We start from the raw sequence: 25,082 nt of genomic DNA, 5'->3' as shown, positions 1-25,082 counted from the left end.
TGTGAAGTCTCAAGCACCCCCCCTTTCCCCATACCCATACTCATACCCCCCCCCCACACACACGCGACTCGGTGCATCTTTTCCCCTTCCCTTCGTTGCTACAACATCTCGCGTATGAAAAAGTCCGTGCCACTCGCCACTTCGCATAAGGCGGAAGAGGGAGGCGCCTCTGTGAGTAAAGCGCATACTTTCCGTCCTGCGTGTGTAGAGACCTCCACCATAACCTTCAGCACTGGCACCAATAGCGAGAGAAGCCGAAGCAGCAGCAACACCGATAGCGACGCACCCCCCAATGATGCTTTCACGATGGCGGCAGATGTGGAGTACTACCTGACCAACACTAGCCACCACATCCAAATCATTGCCTCTCCTTCCGTGATGTACAGCAGCAACAAACCTGCGACCAACGCCTACGCCACCACGAGTAGCTTTCGTGAGCTGCCAGTGTCCAGTGCTTCTCAGGAGGCTCTGCTCGCTGTGTATTCACCGCCCATCCAGACCACCGATGTCGAGGGTTGCCTCAACGTCTCAAGCTGCTTGAGCAGCATCAATAGGCCATGCCAGGTGGATGCTGTTGCCCTGAGCCCAACCTCCAACTGCCTTCGGAAGGTGTTAGACAACGCCGACGAGATGTTCTTATCACGCGTGCTAACACTTGAAGATAGCCGCCACGACGGCGGTACCAACACCCCGCTAGGTATCTCGGAGTGCTCGTCAACGAATGCTGACGACCTAAAGAAGGATAACCTACCCCTTCGCAACAGCGGAAAAACGAAGGATGAGAAGCGTTTCTTCTCTTCGACGCCGCGCAGCGGGGAGTTTGTGCCGCTGATTGAGTGGCTGCTGCGCCGCGGCGAGCGCGGCGACGTCGGTGCACCGGCGGCATCGCAGGAGGACGGCGGCGAGTGCACGCAGGCTCACTTCTTCAGCGAGGACTACCTCATGAGGTTGTGCGCCGCGGCGACGGCGGTGCTGGAGAAGGAGCCAGCGGTGCTGGAGTTGGAGGTACTGGAACACGACACGCTGGTGGTGGTGGGCGACATCCATGGCCAGTTCCAGGACCTCTACACGAGCGTGCTCTGCCTGCAGTACGACCGGCACCAGTGCAACCTGGACGGACGCGACCGCCGCTTCCTGTTCATGGGCGACTACGTGGACCGCGGCCCGCACAGCCTGCAGGTGGTGCTGCTGCTGCTGGCGCTGAAAGTGGAGTACCCGACGCTGGTGTACCTGATGCGTGGCAACCACGAGGAGGAGAGGACGTCGCGGGTGTACGGCTTCCTGACGGAGGTGACGTCGTCGCTCGGCGCCGCAACCGGCGCGGCGGTGTGGAGCGCCGTGAACAAGGTGTTCCTCGACCTGCCGCTGGCTGCTATCGTGCAGTCACTGTATATGCGCTTCTTTGTTACTCACGGCGGCCTCTCGCCAACCTTGCAGAAGGTGGATGATATCTCGAGGATCGATCGGCGCAACTACAGCTGCGGCAACATCACTGCTGATGAGGATGACATTATCACGGGCCTTCTCTGGTCTGATCCCTGCTCGGACGCAGGCTGCTTTGCCCGTAGCTCGCGTGGGTGTGGGTGGGGCTTCGGCCCTACCGCTTCGAGCACTTTCTGTAAGAAAAACGAACTGAACTTCATCTGCCGCGCACATCAGCTGACGATGGACGGGTATTTCTGGACGCACAACGACCGCGTCGTGACGGTGTTCTCCGCCCCCAATTACTGCGGCGTCAACAATAACCGTGGCGCCGTCATGGTTGTGTCCGGAGAAGCAAGCAGGCCGTTCTTCCATCAGTACGAGTGCTACGAGGAGAGGGACTATTCGTGCCCGCACTTGAGCTTCCACATCTCCTCCTATTTTAACTAAGTCGTTGTGGGGATCGGTGCCCGAAGTGTAGAAGGACACAAAGGCAACGCGTACGTGGCCATGCGCCCTCGCTACCTCTCGGCGATCTCAGCAGCAACCATACCTCGCGTTTTCCGAGTTCGAGTACTCGTGTGTGGCAATGTAAGCGCCTTTTCTGTCGTTTTATGTCTTGCCTTACTGTTGTACACCGTTCGGCGCCTCTCTTGTTCTCTTCCCCTCCTCCTTACTCGTATGCGTGTGTGTATTCGTGTGCATGGGTGCGCTTCCTTCTCCGCATCACTGGCGTTGCCGTTTCGATCGTGTTCTGCTGCCTACAACTTCTCTAGCGTTTCCTATGCCCGACCGGGTGGGCCGATGAGGTGCAGGCCCCGGAGGCGTGACGCGAGCACCGCGGCTTGCACCATGGAGCCCTCCAGGACCCCCGTGTGAGGCGGCTGAGGGAGAAGGGTGGAGTGCAGGCTGGGTGCGGGGGTCTCGCAGGGCCGTGGACGCGGCGGGCGTGGATGGAGGCGTGCAGTCCACCCAGGTCTGCCTGGCACCGATCGCGCAGCACGTGTGCGCCGAAGAGACGAGGAGGTATGCGAGGAGCCCGCTAGACGCATGGCCCGATCCGGCGGCAGGCGGTTTGTGCCTGACGACCTGGTCCAAGCCGCAGTGCGGCAGAGGCGTGGGTGAGCTGCGGCTGTGTGCGTGCCTTAGTTAGCGTGTTCGTTGTGGAGCGGAGACGAAAGGGGAACAGCGTGAAGGTGCGTTTGCTCGTTTGGGGAGACGTGTGTCTCCCTCCTCTTCACCTCTCCGCTCTCTTCCTGCGCTGCGTTGGTCTTCAGCTGCCCTTTGACTTTTTGGTCTTGGGCAGCGACGCGACGGATTCGTTTGGGAAAGCGCATGCGTGGGGGGGGGGCGCAGTTATCGCTGCGCTGATGCAAATATTTTGGTGATCGCATTTTCTGTTTCCCATGCTGGCACACTTGTATGCGTGTTGGCGTTGCCGACGAGGCCACGTCTGCCCCTGGGCGGCTGGGTCTTTGCTCCATTGTGGGCGTTTGTGCGGCGCGTGTAGTCTCAGCTGTGATTCTCCTCATTTTCTTTTCTGTGCGTTGTCTCCTGATGGTGTTCGAGGTGCGTTAGCCTTTCCGAGTGTTTACTGCCCCTTCGAACTCGCACGCTGAAACGAAACGACACCTGACTTGAAGCAGCGGTTTGGTTAATCGACTCATTCACCGCTGAATGCGCGCCTGCAATGCACGTGCGCGTGATGTCGGCGTGCCTGTTGTAAGCCCTGCAGCAGCTAGCACACATCCCCCTCACCCCTACAGCAATACGTGTGTGTGTGTGTGTGTGTGCGTGTATTCTCTTGTGTTCTGTTCTCCCCCTCTCCCTCCCTTTGCGTGCCTTCCTGGCTTCGCAGGGCTCACCTGTCTCACTCTTCACGCTTGCGATGAGGAAACGATGAAGGCAGTAAAAGAGAAGCGCAAAAAACAACAAGGCGCTGGTGAACACACCGCCAAGCGGGTACACTTGTGCACCTCCGCACAGTTGCTGCGCTCCCCCTCCCCTCCTGCCCTCCTCTTCTCCCATCTTGTAAGAGGCGCTTCCAATTATCTTTGCTCTTTTTTCTTTTGTTTGCTGCTCGAGGAATTTTCTTTGTGTGCTCTCTTCTCTGCTTTCTCTTGCTCTGCACTTCAGCCTTTCTCCCCTCCTTCCCCCAGTCCCCTTTACACCCACCTGCCTGAATGTGTGGGTGAAGTCGTACCCAGGCGCAAAGTCTACATATCCACATGCACGGTCATGCGCGCACACTTCCGCGAAGATGCGGTGCTCAAGCACAATGATGGCATACACGTACACTTGTGAGTGTATGTGCAGCAGACGTACTCTACAACTTGGTGTTGTTATTGGCGCTCCCACCTCCTTCGCACCCCCCTCTACCCACCTTCCCTGCTGCCCCACGCCTTTCTCTACCGCTACTCACCTCTCTCCACTTATGTGTGCTTCTTTCTCATACTCGCTGCCACGCGTTATTTTTCTCTCTTCTGCAGACTTCCTCATGAGGAGGAAGGGGGATGCCGGCCACCCCAGCGCGTGGTCTAGCGGGGGTCCACATCACACCACTCTCTTGGGGGGAAGCCCAGTTGCCCACACACCTGCCAATGCCGAGCCACTTCATGTGGTGACAGAGTCGCGCACCTACGCGACGTGGGGAGGGCAGAGCGCGAGGCAGGAGCCGTGCTCGCCGGCCACTAGACGTGCGCCTTGCTGCAGCGCGGCCCCACCGCTGCCGCGCACCTGGCGATGGCCCTGTGACAGGCCGAGGGTGGCCGCGTGGTGGGCTGGGCTCGTGTGCTGCCTGGCAGCGGATGGGCACGCGGGGAGCCAATAGAAAAGGTGTGTTTGTGCGTTCCTTCCCACGAGTCGTATGTGAGACTCGTACCGCCGGTGAGGACTCGGCGCGCTCCAGACAGCGATGGTGTGCGGTGCGCCCTCTCTTTGTTGTTGCTCTTTCGCCCCCGTCCAGGTCAAGGAGGGGGTCGGGGCACTGCGGCGCAGACACACGCAGAGCGACAGACACGCCCGCATGCACAGGATTTATCTTTGACCTTTTCGCTGCGCTCATGCATGAACGACTTGGTTGTGCGTGTGCGTGCGTGTGCGTCTGTTGCCTCAGCCGCCCCTCTCTTCCGGGGTTCTTCTCGCGTGCGTTCGTTGTCGAGGCGGTGCCACGTTCTCTCGGTTTTTGTAGTTCCCCTCCCCCTCTCATTGTTGCCGCGCGTGTGTGCGCGTGTGCTTGTTTGGCTGCTATTCTCTGCATGCCTTCTCTTCATTCCTTTTCCCTCTGATGCGTGTCTCGCTCTCTCTCTGTTCGGCTGCCACTCCGCTTCTCTTCTTCCGCATGGATGAGGGTTATGTCTCTCACATGCTCGGAATGCATCGTGTGAACGCACACCCGCGAAGGGGAGAAAAGAAAACAATATCGAAAACAGTAGCGGGCGCGCGTAGACGAAGCGGTGATGCGTCCGCTTGCCAAGCGAAGTACCGTGCGAGGGATGGTGGTGGTAGGGGAGTGAGTAGCGTGCGTGTAGAGTAATGACGAAGTGGGTGAGCAGAATTGTGGTCGATGCGCGTCTCTCCTCTACTTCTTCTGTGTCCCTCCCCTTTTTGCGGCAGGCCGTCGCTGCTGCACGAGAGCCGCGCAGGGTCGTGTGTAGCAGCGACGGCGAGAGGGGGGTCCTGTAGGGAAAGAAAGGAGGGAGAAATTGGGCGTCGCATGCGCACCATTTCTCCACCCTCTCTCGCCACCTGCCTCTCCTCTACGCCATATCGCCCATTCGCTTTCTCACTTTTCTCGCCCTTTCTGCTCTCCTGCCTCTTCGTCTACCCTCCATCCATCACTGAGCACGCGCATGTATATCTGCAAAGCCGGATAGCTGCGCAGGAGAAACACAGAGCTCACGTGCACGCCGTTCCCCATGCCTCTAGTGGGTTTTATCGCTCATCTTTTTTTGCCTCTCGTTGTTTATCGGCGGCGCTCCCTCTTCGTACCCCTGAGGAGACACTGCCAAACGTGGACACCTTTTCGTTGGTGAAGTACGCCACGTAGCTCTCCTCTCTGACGTACCCACGCACACAATATGGACCAGAAGCAAATGCAGAAGCTGCTCCTAATGGGGCCTGGCGGAGCCGGAAAGACGTGCATGCGCAGTATAATCTTCGATAACTACCTCCCTCGCGACGCGCTGAGACTTGGCATCACCATCTCTCTCGACCAGAGTCAGGTGCACATACTGCGGAACCTCTTTTTGAATCTCTGGGACTGTGGCGGCCAGCACCGCTACGTCACGGAGTACCTGAACCGCCAAAAGGAGTACATCTTCCGCTACGTCGGCGTCATGCTCTTTGTGTTCGACATCAACAGCATGTGCCGCGATAGCCACGGTGGGCTGGGCGGTGCTGGTGGCATTGGTAGCGAGGGCAGCAACGCCACGACGGACTGGAAGCTGCCGGAGATGCTGGAGTACTTCCGTGAGGCGATGCGTTTTATTCGTCAATACAGTCCGAAGGCAAAGGTATTCGTTCTCCTGCACAAGATTGATCTTATTCACAAGGATATCCGCGAGGAGATTTTTCAGGCACGCAAGCAAGAGATCGTGAACTGCATTGACCCCGGTGACGGCATGGACATCGAGTTTTTCAGCACGAGCATCTGGTCCGATTCACTTTATTTGGCCTACAGCTCAGTGGTACGTTCGCTAGTGCCGCACCGTGACATTTTGGTGGACACAATGCGGAGCATCGCGATGGCGTGCGACGCTGCCGAGGTGGCGCTGTACGAGCGGAGCACTTTTTTATGCCTGGCGCACATCAATCGCAACACCACCGCTGATGGCTCCACGGCGCTGTTCCTCCAGGGTGATGGGAAGCTGCGCACGACGGAGGTGAGTGAGACGGTGAAGCACTTCAAGCTGAGCTGCATTAACAACACAACCAGCCTATGCGGCCTTAGCATCGCCACGAAGACGTTCACAGCTCTCTTGTGCCCCTTTACGGAGTGCACGTACGTGTTAGTCGTCTCGGTAGACCCGACGGTGAACGTGGAGCTGCACCGCCTCAACGTGAACGCCGCACGACGACGCTTTGAGGAGTTCCTTGACTCCGACGAGCCTACAGCATGTGCGATGCGTGAGGTTCTGTAAGAGGGAGGGGGAACGAAGGTGTAGTGGTGGAGAGAGAGAGAGAGAGAGGAGGAAGGACGGTGCGTGTGTGTGTGTGCCTAATGCCTGCTACTTCCTCTTTCCTCAACCCCTTCGGCCCTGTGCACCTTCTGTGTCTTGACACTTTTGTGTTTTTCATCGTCCGCGTAACGCTCTGCTGCTCCACCCAATTCTCCTCTTGTGTCTTCCCGCAGTCGCCGTGGTGGGGGTAAAGTAAGCCGAGCCTCGCCACTCCTGCGAGGGTGCGTGTGTGAAAGCGTGCCGGCCCGCTGTTGTTCGCGTCGGTTGTTGCTGTGCTGGCCATGTACGATGAGGGCGGGGCTCTCTCGCGCGCTTTTCACTCCCCTCCGCTTTAGTCCTTCTCGTTTTTCTTTTCCCTTTCCGCCTCTATTTGTGCGCGTGAGGCGGTGGCGGTTTGGATGTCGTCTCACCCCCCTCTCGTCCCTCTCCTTCGCTCCCCCCGTGCCATCTCCCCCTTTCTCCATGTGTGTCCCTGCGCTGCGCAGGTGAACACGTGCGGATCGACGGTAAAGCAGCAGCAGCAAAAAGACACCCTTGGGCCCCTTCGAGTCTCTCGATCGACAAGTTCGTTGCGTGAGACTTCCTTCTATGTCGTCCTCTCCTGCAGCGCTGCCACCGCCTCTCGGTTGCTCGTCACTGTTCTCCCCCTCCTCGCGTTTGTTCGTTCGTTCGTTTGCCCTCTTCTCATATCCGTTTCGCCTGGTAGCGCCTCTCTGCCCTCGAGCCACAAGAAAAGGGGAACAGACCCGCATAAAAGGTGGCACCTCCCCCTCCCCCTTTTGCTGTTCTCTCCTTCCTTTCTCCTTCCACTGTCGACCTCGGTCGAAGAAACGAACACACCCACGCACGCACACGCACACGCACAGCTACGCGTTACAATGGAGCAATCGGCGCCATCGCCGCCTACGTCTCCATCGTCATCCTCGGTTGCGCCGCCGACGTGGAGCACTGGCCACGCCGTCACCTCGTCGTCGCGGTGCTGCACAGCGTACCGTGGCCGCTATGTCGTGTACGCCGCCACCGACAACTGCGTCGCTTTTATCGACACAGTTGAGGAGCACCCGAGTAATCTTCCTGCGGAGGCGCGCTGGCGACACTCGATGCGCTTGACCATCCTCGCCTCTCCAAGCGAGTGTATCAGTTTTCTTGCTGGGCACCCTGAGAAGGACATTATATGTGTCGGCACGGTCCGTCACGGCCTTTACGTCACTTCTCTCACGAATCCTGTACTGACGGAGGCAACAAAGCTACCGCGCTCAGTGACCGGTGACTGCACATACGGTGCCGCTTTCCTTTTCACGGAAGAAGTGAACTATTTGGCATTCTCGTCGCTGCTGCACAGTCGACCGTTTGACCAAACACCGAACCGGCTCTCGCTTTGGAATATCGACACGAAGGCGCTTCTCTGGCGTGGTGCCATGGAACCCCTGCAGAGTATGTGCAGTCTCGTCTTCGACCTCTCCTTCGCTGCCTGTAGCGCTGGAAAGGTTGGCTTGTTTAGCGTGCAGACCACAGCCCCTTCCACTTCTGGCAACGCAGAGGCACCGGCTGACGTTCAGGATTCCAAGCACAGAGAGCGCAATCGCGTGATGGTGCTGAGTCGACACTGCAGCACCGTAGAGGAACTGCACGGCGCTGAATACACGTGTTGCGTGGCGAGTCCGGTGGAAGGAGAGGATACCTACCTGGCGCTGACAAGCAGCGGCTTTCTGGTTGCCTTCAACAGCTCTACTGGATCAGTGGTGCGATGGATGGACTGCAAGGTACCATCCGCCACGGCGCTGTGTTGTATTGGTAAGGAGAGCCTCATGCTGACCGGTGCCATCGCGCGCCTCTTTCAGGCGGAGACGTGGGAGTTCCAGGGCAAAGTGAAGTGGCAGGACGCCCTCGCTACCACCTCTATAGGCGGAGGTGGCGGCGGCAATGTAGTCGGTACGACCAATGAGGCCCACGAGGACGCCACTGGTGCTCCTGCGAGCGGAACTCATGTCTTCACAAGTGGGGCCGGCGCAGGCAATGGCGTGCTAGCCCTCTTCCTCCAAGAAGGTGCGTTTGCTCTCTACTCGATGGAGCCGAAGGTGGGCACGCAGCGTATGGGACTGCATCGCCTTTCCATCTTCACGCCGCCACCCTTGGGGCCCGCGGAGCCGGCTGAGGTCTGGTACATGAACTCAGCACTCTGGTGCTGGTGGACCCCACAGGCGCTCATGTTTGTCTCCCCTCCTGGCTGCTCACTGATCAGCGCTTTTGGCGCCATTTCTACCTGCGCGACGCTGCATCCTGCCACTGGTGCTGTGGTGCTGTTCGACACGGCGCGCCACGCTCTCGTTGCTTACGGTCGTGGACCAGGGATACCTGTGGAGCTGGGCAGTGCAACTGCGGACGCAAGTGAACGCGTCCTCAGCCTTACCAGCTCTCCCACCGGCGATGTCGTGTATGCGCTGACGACGTCGACAGCCGCAGGGGGGACGAGTGGGTACTCGGAGCTGCGGCTTCGTCGCTACCGATGCTGTTGGGCACAGGCACCGAAGGATGGGAGCGGCAGTGGCAGCCGTGTTCTCCAGCTGGAGAGAATCAAGACCGCCTACCCTGCCTCGGTGCCTGCTAGCACGCATGCTTTAGTGGTGTATAGTAGCTGCGATGTAGCCTCATCGGGACCTGAGTCCACAGCCACTGATGCGGACCGAGTCGTGGCGGTACAGCGCGCGTCCATTACCGCGCTCGGCTGTAGTACGACAACGACCGACCGCGTATCCGCCATGCCTACGTATATGCATGCGGATGTCATACACCAAGTGGTACCGTGCCAGGGTGGTCTCGTCGTGGCCGGCGCGGCCACCTCCGCATATGTGCAGCTCAGGGGTGGGTCGAGATGGGTTATGAGGTTGCTCGCAGAGCCACCACCTGCACAGGCGGTGAAGAAAGAAAGCGTTGCAAACTTGTGTGTAGTGGCCACTGTGACGAGGCACCGGCCGGATATCGTGGTGGTCTGCCGTGGGTCGCGTCTCTCGGCATGGCATCTGAAAGGCGACAGCACCTCACTGATCGGCACGCGGGCTGTTGCGCCTTCGGTTCGTGCGATGTGCAGTGCTGAGGACAAGGATAACGCGGCGCTGCATGTGTGGACGCTCGGATCTGGAGGTTTCAACCTGTACAAGCTCGGGCCACTGCATCGGGCTGCAGTGCTTCGCAACGACGCAGAGAAGCTGCTTCCACCCCTTAAAGTAGTGGAGAGAAAGAGCAGCTCAGCTCCCTTGCTGTCAACAGTTCCACCGCCTGCGTCATCATCGTCACAGCGGCGCCCCGTCTGTAACCCACGCGCACCTACCGCATCGGCAAGCGAGATGTCTAAAACACTGCTGGAGACCCGCAAGCAGCGCAGCACCGCATCCGCATGCGCCCCGTCCAGCCGCGAACTCAGTGACCGCTTTAACGAGCTGACCGGATTCTACGCACGTCAGAAGCGCGACAGTCAGACGAGCGATCACCCGCGCACCCCTCGCTCAGCTGGAACCTCTCGGCAGTCCCAGCCTTCCATCATCGCAGCCACAGAGCCGAGCGTCCTCTCCTTGCAAGGCAACGGTGCACCAGCGCCGTTGGCCACGCCTCGCGACAGCAAAGTAGAGGTCCCGGTGAGCCCTCCGGCTACCACAAACTTGGCTGCCTCGGCGGTTGATGTGTCGGAGATGACCATGGACTCCCAGGTGCTCCGATCCGCGGTGGCAGCGGCAGATGACGCAGGCGTCGATGATGAACGTTGTGCCGACGATGAAGACGCAGCCTCAAAGAGAGGGGGTGCTGGCGGCCCTGCCGCGTGCCTTGATAGCCCACGGCAGCGGCGGGACACACAGAATGCTTTTTCACGGCCTCTGCTGGATGTAGAGGACGCCGTCGTGCGCAGCTCTACCAGCAGTGGAGACGCAAAGCCCTCCTTCCTTCCCGTGTGCTTGCAACACAAAGAGAGGCCGTCGGTGACTGTGAAGCCGCACAGTGTCCCCAACAGCAGCAGCAGCAGCTCCGCGGCGACGACGGAGCAGTTCACTGTGCAAGCCCGCCACCTTCGCGAATCTCTGCTACACCTAAAAGAGTTGCTGGAGCATAGCGACCTGTCAGACTCCGCAAGCAACGCATCCTTTGCCGTGGCCGAGGAAGCGGAACTCGATGAACTTCCCGCCCTTCTCACGGCAGTCGCGGCGCAGCTGCAGCTGCTCCAGGTCCGGCGATCAGGTGAGCGTGCGAATGCGAGCGCTACCAGGCCATTCTCTGCCGCTGATAGACCAAAGACCACGCCCGACGCGTACGGGGCGGTAGCGGCTGAGCTTTCTCGCATAAAGGCGCAGAACGCGCGGCTGGAAGAACAGAACCGCATTATCATCACTCAACTGCGCGGTGGGCCGCACTAACGAGGCAGCGGTGATGCACACACACATACACACACACACACACACGCATACAGTCCCTTTCGATAGGAGGTTGCATTATTCGCGTCTCTCCCACATCTCACTGCGCAGCACCGCTGGCGCATGTTTCCTCCGTAGGGTGTGCCTAGCCCCTTTGCTACTTCAGCGCTAATGTGCCTCCTCCCATCCAAGTGCCTCCCGACATATGACCTTAGATTATTGATTCTCTTCTATCTTTCCCTTTTCACACCTGGACATCTCGCACACGTGTTTGGGTTTGTGCGTCTCCCTCGCTCCTCGTTGCTTCTGCGCCTTTCCCTCCCTCAGGGCGTTGATCTCATAATGTGTGCCCTGGATAGCGTTGCGCGGGAACGACCTGCAGCAGTGAGCACGCCTGTGCCCATCACATGATGGGGCGAAGCGCCAAGGCGACTGGAGCGTATCTCGTCTGGCCCCTGCTGCCTACTTGGTGTGGCGAGCCTGGGCCACCCCGAGGGACGTGCCGGGGGTGGCGGTCGGCATATGGTAGTCGCGGCCGCGAGGCGGCGGGTGGGCAGAGCGCGAGGCAGGAGCCGTGCTCGCCGGCCACTAGACGTGCGCCTTGCTGCAGCGCGGCCCCACCGCTGCCGCGCACCTGGCGATGGCCCTATGACAGGCCGAGGGGGGCCGCGTGGTGGGCTGGGCTCGTGTGCTGCTTGGCAGTGGATGGGCACGCTGGAATGAAAGAAGAAAGAAGTCATATTTGTGCTCTGTTGCGTCTCGTCCGCGTCGACGAGGGAATCCAATAAATGAGCTGCAGTGCGAAGGGAATGGGGAAGAGTCAGTCGCGCGCGCCGTGTAGTTCATTCCATCCCGCTTACCGCTTTCTGGCGCTTCTTACGCGCCTCTCTTCACATTGCCCGACACCTTCGCGATTGGGCGTGCGTGACGGTATGTGGAGATGATTTGTGCGTGCCTCTGCATGTGGCGCACGCGTGTATGTCGCGCGCCTTCTTGGGCCTGCGTGATGGCGCCAGTCTCGACGTGTACACTTCTCATGGCAATGGTGTGACTCTCTTTTCTGCTCGTCTGGGGGATGCCTCCTCCTCATCTCCCCCGAGTATTCTCGCGTCGTATGGATGCATGTGGGGAGGGTGGGCGATGTGTTTGTGTCTCAGCGGGCGGAGGCACTAAACCGTGTCCGTGAGCACCACCACAAGCACTACAGCCAACCGAGCTGCTCTTGGTAGGCACGCACACACACACACACACACACGTATTCCTTCTCCATCTAGTTAGGCTGCACTCGAAACTGGCATTCATCTTCCGCCGCCACGGCGTCTATATTGCCTGCAAGGTGCCCCCTCAGCTCAGCCTTCGCGCCAGAGTGCGCTCTGCTGCTGACTGTCCTTTTCAGCCCCTGTGACGTTACGCGTGTGTCTGCCTGCATGGGGTGGGGCGGATTGCGCACCAGCAGGTTCCATTTTGCAGATGCTACCTCTGCAGAGGTCATGAGCGGGACGTGCGCGGCGTCCGACAAGGCGACCTTGCTTGAGCAGGCGCACCAATGGTACCGCTTCGTGGCGGAGCTGATTCTTGGCGAGACGGCGGCTGCCGACGTTGGAGGCTACCGGAACACCCACGGCACGCGATGGATGGGGCGCCGGGGTACTGCTGCTGAGACGGTGGGCGAAGAGGAGCAGCGTTTGAGACCGCGACAGGAACACAGTCCTGCCGAACACCTAATCGGCCAACTCTCGCAGCTTTGCCCGCTTCTTCGCCCTACGGCTAGAGAGGATGATCTCTGCGGCGATGCCTGCGCGCTGACGATAAGGGACAGTGCACTCAGATCGTTCCCACTAAACAACGCGAGGGCAGGGGTCCATGAGACGCCACCGTCGTGGCAGTCGCATACGGTATCTTCTCTACAGAACTGGTGGGACAGCGCTGCCGACGCCCTTGACGCGCTCTTCGATGCCGTGGACATGTACCTCGACTCCACTTCGGTACCACCCACTGTCGGGCCCCCTGCACTCTCGCTACCGGCACTGGCGCTTGGCGGCCAGTCACTCTCTCAGATCGAGGCTGCGCTGACCGGGGAAAGCTGCATCATGGCTGGGCTACTGCTGCACCGCGACGTGCGACCACGCAGTGGGCCGTGCTATGCCACCGTGGTGTCGCCTGTGCTCGTGGTGTTAGACTTAGATGGTACGTTGCTGCGCTCGCCCCTTAACTCGATCTCGATTCGTGCCGTACAGGTGGCGACGACGGCGGAGGTGCGCGCGCTGTTCGTGGATGCAGATTTTCTAGGCTCATTCTGCGAGTCGGTTACCCGACAAGGGCATGAGCTGGCGATCTGCTCCTTGACAGAGGGGACGGCCGATCAGTGGTCTACGTCTCTCTCCGTCGCTGAGGCGGTGCTGTGCCTGCTCTCGCGCATTCTTCCGCCTACGCGCTCCTATCTCACTAGCACCGACGATGTTGTGTGTTTGCCGCGGTCGGTGGCAGGGCCGGGGAAGCTGTACCACCTGCAAGAGCTTCAGCAGCGTCGAAACGCGCGGGACGAGGGGCAGCGTCTGCTAAGGAGTCAGGCGCATCCGCAGCTGCAGCGGCAGCAGCCGACTGACGACGCTGGCGTTGAAGTTGCAAATGACGCCAGCAATTCCATGCGCCTCGGCGTCTTTTCACCACCTATGCAGACCTCCTCCTCTCACCACGACGGCGTTGTCGGCGGGCTGCGGAACCCGTCGACGCTTCTGCTGCCCAGGTGGCTGAGCACCGATGTGGTGCTGATCGACGACGACAGAGAGAACTGCCACATAGCGGTGACGCAGGGCTACCACGCCGCGTCATGCGCCGAGACTGGAATGAGCGCCTCGTGGTATGCGGCCAACCCCGAGCTGCAAGTGCTTCTCGGGATCCCGGCAAGCGAAGCGGCGCCGCGCAGCGGCGCTCACTCAGGGAGGACGTCGCTGTGATCCTGTGCAAGGTTGCCCTACGATGTGGGACGAGTGCATTGCCGTTGCACGCGGTTTCTTTGTTTTCTTTATGTGTTTCCTCAGCCACTTTGGGATCGTACAGAGTCCAGCTGTGCTGCATGGGCGCAAAAACGTTTGTGTGCTGGTGCGGTTTCGGGTAGGCGCTTGAGGGTGTGCACAGGTGCGCGAGATAGTAGCTCATTGCCCAATGAATAACAGGCGATCAGGACGGTGGTCACAGCTCTAGTGCTGGTAGTGATGGAGAAGCGAAGCAGAAGAAAGTGAACTCAAAGCGGACGACGATGTCAGCAGAATGCCGTGCCATCGTATTACCGCAGCTGCTGGCGAGAACAAAGGCCAGCCAGCTGAAGAAAAACAAACAAGCAATGGGTGCCGCATGCATAATTGCGCGGAGAGGCAGAGGGGGCGGTCTGTACCCCCCCCCCCCCTCCTCCAAAGAGAATAACGTGCTGGCCTTCTCCCATGCGCCTCTCACACCTGGGAGCCCCTCTTCTCCTCAGTGCATTTTTGATCTCCGCACATCACGCCTTGCCCCACCTCGCTCTGATTTTGCTGTCGTCCCCCTCTTTGTGCTTCACCACTCCTCGCAAACGCACAGCCACGATCGTTGCAGGGGCACACTTAAGGACTGCCGTCACTTCCATTTCTGCTTTGTTGTCTTGTTGCATCACTCAATCCCTCTAAGCTTGTCAGTGTACATTGAATTCCAGGTGAGCATCTCACCGCCCCCTCACCCGTCTTCACGCACCGTTCCCGTCCTTAGATCGCACCCTGGCACACGTGCTCCCTCTCCCGCACCCCCCCCCTCCCACACGAGCCGTGATAAGCGCGCAGAAACCTCACGTGCTAGCTCTGCGCATTCCTCCCCTCTCTCTCCTGCTCCCTTATCCACACGCAGCAGCGCCTTTCGCGTCATCAAGTTTTGCTCTTCTCTCTGAGGGTCCTTCTCGCTACCCCCCCCTTATCATTCCATTGCCGCTCCTCTCGTCTTCTGTTTTCTGTGCTGCTCGCGGTGCCGCTTAGGATCGCTTTTCTTTCCCCCGTCGCATATCTTCTGCCTTGTTGTTGCTCCTACACTCCCTCCTCCTCCTCCTCCTCCTCCTCCTCCCTCTCCCCTCCCCCGCCGCATCCTTTCGTTTGCTGAGCTGCAAGCGCGCGTCTGTCCCTGCGCGTGTGTCTGTGGTGCGCCTTTTCCTTGTTCCTTTATAGCTCATATACCATCTTGGAGTGACGGCAATCATGCCCGACCAAGGACCGTGGTGGCGCAAGTGCCTGCCCGCCAGCATTTTCCCAAAGGTCTGCAGTTGGGCTTGCTGCAGTGTTATGGAGGCCGATGTGGACGAGGATGCGGAGGTGATTGTGTACATGAATAACCCCGAGTTGAACGCACAGTTTAACTATCCCTCGAACTTCATTTGCACGTCGAAGTACACGCTGATTTCTTTTCTCCCGCTCTGCCTCCTTTTTCAGTTTAAGAAGGTGAGCAACGTGTACTTCCTCATCAACATGATAATCAGTTTCATACCAGGCCTATCCCCATGGAGTCCGGCGACGTCAGCTGTGCCGCTGCTCGTCGTGCTCATCGTGGCACTCGTCAAAGAGGGTGTGGAGGACGCCAAGCGACATACGGCGGATAAGCGCGCCAACTCGATTGCAGCGCTGGTAGTGCGCAACGGCGAACTCGTCTCGGTGAAGAGCAAAGACATCCACCCCGGTGATGTCATGTACATCGCCAACGGCGAGGAGGTGCGTGCCGATGTCGTCATGTTCGCCACCTCCCTCGAGGAGGGACAGGCGTTCATTGACACATGCAGCCTGGACGGCGAGACGAGCCTAAAGTCGCGCAAGGCGGTGGAGGCAACCTGGCCGCTCTGCAAAGTCGAGACGATCATGAATAGCACTGCCGTGTTGCACACGAGCCTGCCAGACCCAGGGCTGCTGTCATGGACGGGACTGCTGGAGCTCAATGGCGAGGAGCACGCGCTGTCGCTGAACCAGTTCCTGTACCGTGGCTGCGTGCTACGCAACACCGATTGGGTCTGGGGCATGGTCATCTATGCGGGCATCGACACGAAGCTGTTCCGCAACTTGAAGGAGAAGCCTCTCAAGTCGTCAAACCTCGACCGAAAGCTTAACTACTTGATCATTGCCATCCTCATCTTCCAGCAAGTCATGCTCTTCATCATCGCCTCCATGGCGATGTGGTGGAACAACAGGCACCGGGACCATCCGTACCTCTTCTTCTTCATCGAGATGCACAAGGGTGGGCGTCTGTGGGGGTACCGGTACTTGACCTACTTCATTTTGCTGAGCTACTGCGTGCCCATTTCTCTGTTCGTCACGATTGAGGTGTGCAAGGTGATCCAGGCGCAGTGGATGCGGGTGGACTGCCACATGATGGAGTACATGAACAACCGCTGGCGGCACTGCCTGCCTAACACATCGAACCTCAACGAGCAGCTGGCGATGGTGCGCTTCATCTTCACCGACAAGACGGGGACGCTGACGGAGAATGTCATGAAGTTCAAGCGAGGCGAGGCTCTTGGCATTCCGATCGAAAGTGACAGACTGGACGAGACCATCACGCGACTGCGCAAGGAGGAAGAGTCGAAGGGGCTCGGGCAGCTGCAAGAGTACTTTCTAGCGCTGGCTTTGTGCAACACGGTTCAGCCCTTCGAGGACGAGAAAGCCGACTTCGGCATCGTCTATGAAGGCACCTCCCCGGACGAAGTCGCACTGGTCCAGACCGCTGCTGCTGCCGGGTATCGCCTCACCTACCGCACGACGAAGACGATCACGATTCTCCTGCGCAACAACACGCAAAAGGTGTACAACATCCTCGCCACACTAGAATTCACTCCAGAGCGGAAGATCATGAGCATCGTCGTCGAGGATAGCGGCACGAAGAAGATTACGTTGTACAGTAAGGGTGCCGACAGCTTCATCAGGTCACAACTGAGCCGCGGCCCAGATGTACAGGAGCACATGGACAACATCGACAACACTCTGACGGAAATGTCGTTAATGGGGTTGCGCACGCTGCTTGTGTGCGCCAGGGACATCACACGACAGCAACTCGACCCGTGGCTCGTGAATTTCACCGAGGCCGGCAAGAGCCTGCACAACCGCAGCTCTACGGTGGACAAAGTCTGCTTGGAGATGGAGAAAGAGATGCGGCTCGTCGGCGCCACCGCCATCGAGGACAAGCTGCAGGATGAGGTGCCTGAGACGCTGTCCTTCTTTTTGAGCGCCGGTGTGATCATTTGGATGCTCACGGGCGACAAGCGCGAGACCGCTGTGACGATCGCCGCAACGTCGACCCTCTGCGACCCGCGCAACGACTTCATCGACCACATCGACATTGGCCATACGAGCCCGTCGGACCCCAAGGCAATCGAGCGCGTCGGGCGCGACCTTGACGTTGTGGAGCAGCACCTGGCGCTTAAGGGAACCCATCAGGAGCGGCGCTGCACCCTCGTTATCGATGGCCCTGCGCTGAGCATTGCGATGGAGCACTACTTTGAACAGTTCCTGCGCGTCTCCCAGCAAGTGAACTCCGCTATTTGCTGCCGCCTGACGCCGATCCAGAAGGCAAACGTGGTTAGCATGTTCCAGAGGTCGACTGGCATGACGACGCTGGCCATCGGTGACGGCGCTAATGACGTGTCGATGATTCAGGAGGGGCGTGTCGGGGTGGGCATCATTGGGCTGGAAGGTTCACAGGCCGCCCTCGCTGCTGACTACGCGATTCCGCGCTTCAAGCACCTGCGCCGCCTCTGCGCGGTGCACGGCCGCTACTCGCTTTTCCGAAACGCCAGCTGCATTCTGGTCAGCTTCTACAAGAACATCACCGTGTCGGTGGTGCAGTTCGTCTTCGCCTTCTACTCTGGCTTCTCGGGACTAACACTCTTCGACGGGTGGGTGCTCGCATTCTACAACGTCTTCCTGACGAGTATCCCGCCCTTCTTTATGGGCATATTCGAGAAGGACCTCCCCGAGGATCTCCTGCTGGAGCGTCCGAAGTTGTACACGCCGCTGTCGCGTGGCGAGTACTTTAACCTAGTGACGCTTCTGCGGTGGCTTACCGAGTCACTCACGACAGCGGTGATTCTCTTCTATGTGGCCTACCCGACGCTGGTCCGCCAAGACGGTGCCCATCAACGCTACGCCGGGAACGAGGTAGGCACGATTGTGTTCAGCGGCTTAATCCTCGTCATCCTCGTGCGCTTCGCTCTACAGATTCACTACTGGCAGTGGATACAGGCTCTCGGCATAGGGTTGTCAGCGGTTCTATTCATGCTCTTAATTATTATCTACTCCCTCATTCCCTCTGCCGGTGGTAGCACGAACTTCTATTTCGTAGCCTTCGACCTGATGTCGACTGCCAAGTACTGGCTCTACTTGCTCTTCTACATATCCGCCCAGCTGGTAGTGACACTCGGCGTCATGGCGTTTCAGAAACTCTTCTTTCCCACCCTTCAAGATGTCGCGGAGCAGCAGTATGCTGTGCAACACGGCGGCATGCGGTGAAGATCGAGCGCCGGTGTTTAAGGAGAAAGCGAGGGGGCGGAGAGAAGGGTGCGGCATGGGAAGCGACGCAGGCGAGCTGGGCCGTAGGATGGCTGCGAGTGAATATCCTTGTCTGTGGGGTGCCTGCTTTGTGGCTACTTAGTGAGGGGTGAGGCGCATCCACAGCAGCGGCGACAGTTGTTTATACACATGTGCGTGCTTTGACGGAAAGCCGCATTCTCCTCGAGCTCCCCCCCCTTCCCTCTTCTCACCTTCCTTTCCCTTCATCGACTCGTCACGTGACTCTGTGTGTCCCGCCTATAGGCGTGTCTGTGCGTGCCTGGGGGCTCTGGAGTTGAGGGTGGAGTTCCTACCTCCTTTCCCTCACCTGCTCCGCATCTGAGGGTGAGTTGGTGGAGCCCGCCTCAATCTGCTTCTCACTTCCGCACGCACATGTGTGTGTGCGTGTGCGTGTGCTTTGCAGTTTACTATTGTTGTTATTTTGTTTCTTATTCTTGCGTGTGCGTTTGCCTTTATCTCGCGGAGCTGCACGCGATCTTCCGGCACAGAGTGTCGGAGACGCACAGCGCACGAGCCCGCTCTGCAGGGCAAGACAGACGCCAACTTTGGGCGAACTACTCCGCGTCTGCGCGAAGAACAGCAGCGCGAGGGACAACGGAGACACGCACGCACGCACAGGCACACACGCACAGAGGCGCACCGAGAAAACGACAAACAAACGCTGCAGACACACACAAAAAAGAGAAAAATTAAGGGCCCCGCCCCCGCCCTCCGAGAGGAAGACGCATTTTTCATCTTTCGTTTCGTTTCTTTTCTTTTTGCGTGGTTCGAATGTCCTCTGCGGACTTCCTCATGAGGAGGAAGGGGGATGCCGGCCACCTCAGCGCGTGGTCTAGCGGGGGTCCACATCACACCACTCTCTTGGGGGGAAGCCCAGTTGCCCACACACCTGCCAATGCCGAGCCACTTCATGTGGTGACAGAGTCGCGCACCTACGCGACGTGGGGAGGGCAGAGCGATGTGCCGCTACAGATGCCAGCCGTTGGGTCCTGGATAGCGTTGCGCGGGAGCGACCTGCAGCAGTGAGCACGCCTGTGCCCATCACATGATGGGGCGAAGCGCCAAGGCGACTGGAGCGTATCTCGTCTGGCCCCTGCTGCCTACTTGGTGTGGCGAGCCTGGGCCACCCCGAGGGACGTGCCGGGGGTGGCGGTCGGCATATGGTAGTCGCGGCCGCGAGGCGGCGGGTGGGCAGAGCGCGAGGCAGGAGCCGTGCTCGCCGGCCACTAGACGTGCGCCTTGCTGCAGCGCGGCCCCACCGCTGCCGCGCACCTGGCGATGGCCCTATGACAGGCCGAGGGTGGCCGCGTGGTGGGCTGGGCTCGTGTGCTGCCTGGCAGCGGATGGGCACGCGGGGAGCCAATAGAAAAGGTGTGTTTGTGCGTTCCTTCCCACGAGTCGTATGTGAGACTCGTACCGCCGGTGAGGACTCGGCGCGCTCCAGACAGCGATGGTGTGCGGTGCGCCCTCTCTTTGTTGTTGCTCTTTCGCCCCCGTCCAGGTCAAGGAGGGGGTCGGGGCACTGCGGCGCAGACACACGCAGAGCGACAGACACGCCCGCATGCACAGGATTTATCTTTGACCTTTTCGCTGCGCTCATGCATGAACGACTTGGTTGTGCGTGTGCGTCTGTTGCCTCAGCCGCCCCTCTCTTCCGGGGTTCTTCTCGCGTGCGTTCGTTGTCGAGGCGGTGCCACGTTCTCTCGGTTTTTGTAGTTCCCCTCCCCCTCTCATTGTTGCCGCGCGTGTGTGCGCGTGCCTTTCTTACCGTGCCGCTCTGTGATTTACATAGGTAGATAGTATGGGGATTGCAAGCCTTTTGTAGTGCCGGTGACCAACGCGCCCCCCCCCCCGAGTTCTTTCTCTTTTTTCCGAGTCAGCAAACGAGCGCCCGAGTTGCTGTGGAAATGTCATATGTGTGTGTGTGTGTCATCCACACGACGCGCTGTTCTTTTTTTTTCTTTGGAGAGGGAGGGGGTGGCGGGTGAGGCGGTGGGGCGCAGGACAGTACGAGGGCGGTCAGCGAGCGATCGAGTTTTTTTTTTTGTTCTTTGCTCATTGCAAGCGAAATGCTGAATTTAGTTTCCCGTGCTACTTATGCTTTGGATGGCTTTCAACGAAGGGCCGCAGTGACTTTATGGTATCTTTTTTTCATCTTGCTTTTTGCTGGGCAGTGCCGTCATGGCACCCCCGGCCCAGCCAGCTACCCTCCTTCTTGATGTTTCCACCCGGTAGGACAGGAAGCTGGAAGAATACGCGACCCCGCACTCTTGTTAGTGCACAAGCATAACGTGTCTTCGTATCTGTTTGATTGTAGAACCTAAACGCGTTTCTTACCAGTGTGCCCCGCGCGCAAGTGGCACAGTGACAGCACACCGCAGCAGTCGCCTTCATTGAGGTGAATACGCTAACCCGTCCATGGCCTTGATGTAACTCACTCCTCTTCCACCTTTCATCTCCACCACCCCTCTCTCTTTCTCTCTCCTTATCACGCTGGCGTGGAACAGAAAACTTTCATCTACATCAGTACGTGAGTGCGTTTCTGAAGTAGCCTGTCGACCATCACACCAGTAAGGCGCGAGCGCAAACAAACAAAGAAAAGAAAAAAGTGTCAAAGAGCCTCTCGTTTCGGTTGGCCCTTTCTGAAGGGCCTGAGGCTGCGCATTGCCTCTCACCCCGTCCTCTCCTGTCTCTCTTTCACCCCTCTTCTCAGCTATCGCGAGTTGAGAGGTAGCGGTCTGTGCTACCAAGCAAGGATAAGAAACAAGCTGGGTTTTCTCAGCTGTATGCGTGTGTGACTGAGCTAAGACACAAGCAGAGCTAACTCACAGGGAGAGGCAGAGTGTAACAGGACCTAGGTTCTTTCCGCAATAGCAACAGCGAAGGGCAACATGTCCACGCTCTCTTATCAGCAGCAGTACCAGCAGATCCTGGCAGACCTGACGGAGTTACAGCGCGAGGATGTGTACGTTGGCGCCCTGCGCATCCCTGAAGACGCCAAAACACGGCAAGCCTACTATGCGCAGTACTGGCTCGCCCTCTACGTGCGGTACTTGCGGCTGGCGCGGCAGCTCGCCGTGATTCATGACATGGAGCTCCAGCCACAGCGCCGCTGCGATGTGCGCACTTTACTCGACAGCTGTCTCGGACGCATGCTTGAGGCTCGCTACAGTATTGTCGAGCACTGCGGCGACTACGTGGCGCTGGACGACACTCTGGAAGAGATGAAGCTGTCCCCAGCGGAACTGGAGCCGCCGCTGCCAACCTACCTCCTCGAGGACCGCCACGAAGCTCTGCTGCAGGATCGAGCGTACGTCATGTCTCTGCAGCAGCACTACAAGGAAACAGAGTCTGAGGCGGCCCCGGTGGCGCTCGCGGCAGCTGCGCACAGCGCGGCTCTCTTCGCTGAGGACCCCACCAAAGCACTGCCACCGTTTGCCACCACCGCGAAGGTGGCGGCAACGGCAGATGACAAGTCAGCGCCGATGCCTGTCGAGGAAGCGGTGCGCATCGTGCAGCTCGCTGAGCGCGGTCGCCAAGCTCGGCAACGATCAACGATACAACTGCAGCTCTTTCGCCAGCAGCAGTACGCTGCCATGCACGGAGCAGCACTGCAGTCTCTGACAGGCAAGGATCGGGCGGCGACCATCGTACAGAAAGTGGCTCTCGGCTATCTTCAGCAGAAGCGTGCCAAGGCACGGTACCAGCAGGAGCAGGAGCTGCTGGGGATGACCAGCACGGCGGCCATCCGCAGTGACGCGGCGAGGGTTGCTGCTGGCGTCCGCCACGACGATCGAAAGGCGCAGCAGCGAGTGAACCAGGCAGAGCTGATGCAGAAGACGCTTGAAATGAGTCGTCAGTTGAAGCGTCAGGAAGGGCCCAAGACGCTTGAGGTGATGCTTGACGAAATGTTGATGCACATGGCCTACGCGCACCTTGACGGGAGGGCGAAGGACGGCGTTATGGACATCCCGGCAGTGGAGGATGGAGGTACATTGACACTGCTCGGCCGCCGTACTCGCAAGAACGATTTGGCTAGTTTTTCTGGTGGAGCCGAAGCGAGCGGTGGTAAACAGGCAAGCCTTGCCGCGATAGGGCACAGTGGTCGTTCGGCATCTCATGCACCCGATGGTGACGAAGTCGTCATCGCTGGTACGAAGACCGACCGCCGTCAGTCCTCTCGCCGCCGAGACGATGGCGATGCTGCAGCTTCCGCCTTGCCTGCCGCACCCCCCAGCGTCTTCCTCGACCATGTCTCCTCCACTGCAGAACGACACAACACGCTGTGGATGGAGTACTTTCAGCGCACCCGCGTCGAGAAGGGCGACCTCGATCAGCCCTATGATGAAGCATTGCTGAGGCGAGAGTTGATGGATGGCCCTCGCGGCGTTATGCAGGACCTGCGCCGGTGTGTGGACCAGCTCGTGATGATGGAGGTGAACAACCTCAAGGAACGCCTCGAAGCAGAGAGGAACGCTGGCAAGAAGAGGAAGGGCGGCCGAAAGGCTAAGAAGACGAAGGCCGCCAAGAAACCGAAGCTGCGTGACCCGACCAAGGGCGAGGACTTGGTGTCCTACCTCAACACCACCATCTACGAGAACAAGCTGCAGCTGCCGCCGCCGGCCGTGCGGCTCTCGTCTTTCGTGGGCCCCCTTGACATCTCGGGTGGGCCACTGGATCGCCTGCTGCGTACGCAGACGGTTGATAAAGAGATCGAGAAGAAGTGGAGACGTGTGCTGCGCGGGTGGAACGACGAGGTGGAGCAGGCGATCGGGATGCCGAAGGACAAGATAGAGGCCCTCTTCAACGCGTACGTGCAGCAGTCCTCGTGGCTGAGGGACCCGTCTGCCGCTGAGGTGCGCAGCGCCGTCACCGATTACGCGGTGCTGCCGCTGGGGTCGCAGGTGATCCACGACTTGGCGCCGCACCCGACGGGGCTGCTGCTCTACGGCGCGTCAGGCTCTGGAAAGACCCTTCTCTCCTACGCCATTGCCAACGATAGCGGCGCTCGTTTCTTCAATCTGTCGCCTGGTAACTTCCTCACCGCGAAGGGCATTGCCAAGATGGTGCAAATCGTCTTCTACACGGCACGCATGAAGGGGCCGTCGGTGATCTACGTTGACCGCATCGAGAAGATTTTTCCCGGCAAGGGTGCCAAACGGGGAAAGAAGAAGGATGACGAGATGGCGCGCGGAAAGAGGCTGAAAAAAGAGCTGCTCAAGGGCATCGCAAGTCTGCAGCCGACGGATCGTGTGTTGGTGGTGGCCACGTCGACAGAACCGTGGCGTGCCGACACCACCGCCCTGTGCAAGTGCTTTCAGCGCGCTGTGCACCTCGCCTCCCCCAACTTTGCGGCCCGTGAGGCGCTGCTGCACAGCTTCATCAAGGCGCGGCTGGAGGCAGCGCACGTCACTGCCATCACCTCTACAACAGAGGCATCCATTGGGGAAACCGTCCGCCACATCTCCCTACTCACGAATGGCTTCTCCGCTGGTCAACTGCGCGACTGCGTCACGCAGACACTCACCGCGTACCGACTGGAGCGGCTGGCCCATAACCCGATTGCAGCCGAAGAGTTTGCCCCGGCGCTGGCCTTCATGACCGGACTGAGTGCCGCCGAAGTGAAGTGTTTCCACGACTTCCAAGCGTCTCTGCCGGTGACGATGCGGCGCGCCAACGCTATCGAAGACTTTAAGCCATCCGAAGAGGAGGCGAAGCGCCGGTGATAACAGCCGAGTCAAGGCCACCTTTTGATAGTGGCTGTGGGGGAATGGAGGGAGGGCGGCTGGTGTGACCGTGCGTAGGTGCATGTGTGTGAGCTCTCTCTCTCTCCGCTGATGGTGTGGACGTCATGTACAGTAGACAACGCGTGCAGTGTGCGCTTTTTTCCCTCTCTCTTCTCTCTCTTTGCACTGTTGTGCACCATACAGGCACGCCTGCATGGCTGTGTGTGTGTGTGTAACCTGCTGATGTGCCTCGCTGCCACATCTGTCGTCCCCCGCATTCTTTCCTCCATCACTTCCTCTCTCTCTTGGACAGTAGGAAGGCTCACCTACTCCATGGAAAAGTGGCATGTGTCTGTGGGGAGGGGGAGGCAGGGGCGTGTGTGGAGCCCAAATGCCTTCGAAATGTTGAACAAGAACATGCGTGCATGCGTGGTTGTGCAGCAACGGTCATCAGTGATGAGTGTCTTTTGCATTGTCTTGTAAAGTCGGTAGCAATGCAACACTGGTCGAGTTCTTTGCCCTGCCTCTGGGCGCGGCGACACCCCCATGCCGTGCTGCTCCCGCTACTGATGTTGTCTCTGTTGCCGTTGCACCCTTGCAGAGCAGCTCTGGTGACACTCTTCTGATGCCGTCGTTTTACTGCGTCTCGCCTCGTTACACACCTGCCGCCGCCTACATTTTCACCTCCAATACCCCTCTTTCCAACAACTCTTCGGCCCCCCTCTCTCATTCGTTATGCCTGACCCACACCCATACCCCCCCCCCCCCACCACACACACACGCCTC

At 59.1% G+C, this 25,082-nt stretch overlaps 6 protein-coding genes across 6 annotated transcripts, besides 1 other annotated feature; all 6 read left to right on the top strand.

Moving 5' to 3' along the window:
* Positions 1-306: 306 nt before the first annotated feature.
* LPMP_131440 (phosphoprotein phosphatase-like protein) lies at positions 307-1,872 on the top strand (the record flags this gene model as incomplete). The annotated part of the gene is made up of 1 exon (XM_010698922.1): positions 307-1,872. The coding sequence occupies one exon, from the start codon at positions 307-309 to the stop codon at positions 1,870-1,872; it is 1,566 nt and encodes a 521-aa protein (XP_010697224.1).
* A 325-nt stretch (positions 1,873-2,197) lies between these two features.
* Positions 2,198-2,598: a repeat region.
* A 2,903-nt stretch (positions 2,599-5,501) lies between these two features.
* Positions 5,502-6,563, top strand: LPMP_131430 (ras-like small GTPase, putative; the record flags this gene model as incomplete). The annotated part of the gene is made up of 1 exon (XM_010698921.1): positions 5,502-6,563. One exon carries the CDS (start codon positions 5,502-5,504, stop codon positions 6,561-6,563), a length of 1,062 nt encoding a protein of 353 aa, XP_010697223.1.
* Positions 6,564-7,480: 917 nt separating this feature from the next.
* Positions 7,481-11,005, top strand: LPMP_131420 (hypothetical protein; the record flags this gene model as incomplete). The annotated part of the gene is made up of 1 exon (XM_010698920.1): positions 7,481-11,005. The coding sequence occupies one exon, from the start codon at positions 7,481-7,483 to the stop codon at positions 11,003-11,005; it is 3,525 nt and encodes a 1,174-aa protein (XP_010697222.1).
* A 1,424-nt stretch (positions 11,006-12,429) lies between these two features.
* LPMP_131410 (hypothetical protein) lies at positions 12,430-13,959 on the top strand (the record flags this gene model as incomplete). The annotated part of the gene is made up of 1 exon (XM_010698919.1): positions 12,430-13,959. The coding sequence occupies one exon, from the start codon at positions 12,430-12,432 to the stop codon at positions 13,957-13,959; it is 1,530 nt and encodes a 509-aa protein (XP_010697221.1).
* A 1,260-nt stretch (positions 13,960-15,219) lies between these two features.
* Positions 15,220-18,510, top strand: LPMP_131400 (phospholipid-transporting ATPase 1-like protein; the record flags this gene model as incomplete). Its single annotated transcript, XM_010698918.1, has 1 exon — positions 15,220-18,510. The coding sequence occupies one exon, from the start codon at positions 15,220-15,222 to the stop codon at positions 18,508-18,510; it is 3,291 nt and encodes a 1,096-aa protein (XP_010697220.1).
* A 2,951-nt stretch (positions 18,511-21,461) lies between these two features.
* Positions 21,462-24,296, top strand: LPMP_131390 (hypothetical protein; the record flags this gene model as incomplete). Its single annotated transcript, XM_010698917.1, has 1 exon — positions 21,462-24,296. The coding sequence occupies one exon, from the start codon at positions 21,462-21,464 to the stop codon at positions 24,294-24,296; it is 2,835 nt and encodes a 944-aa protein (XP_010697219.1).
* Between the last annotated feature and the right edge of the window lie 786 nt (positions 24,297-25,082).

Source organism: Leishmania panamensis (assembly GCF_000755165.1).
Source record: "Leishmania panamensis strain MHOM/PA/94/PSC-1 chromosome 13 sequence".
In the NCBI taxonomy this organism is placed as follows: Eukaryota; Euglenozoa; class Kinetoplastea; order Trypanosomatida; family Trypanosomatidae; genus Leishmania; species Leishmania panamensis.
Note: the sequence above shows the minus strand (reverse complement) of the source record. Positions and strands in the feature narration are given on the sequence as shown.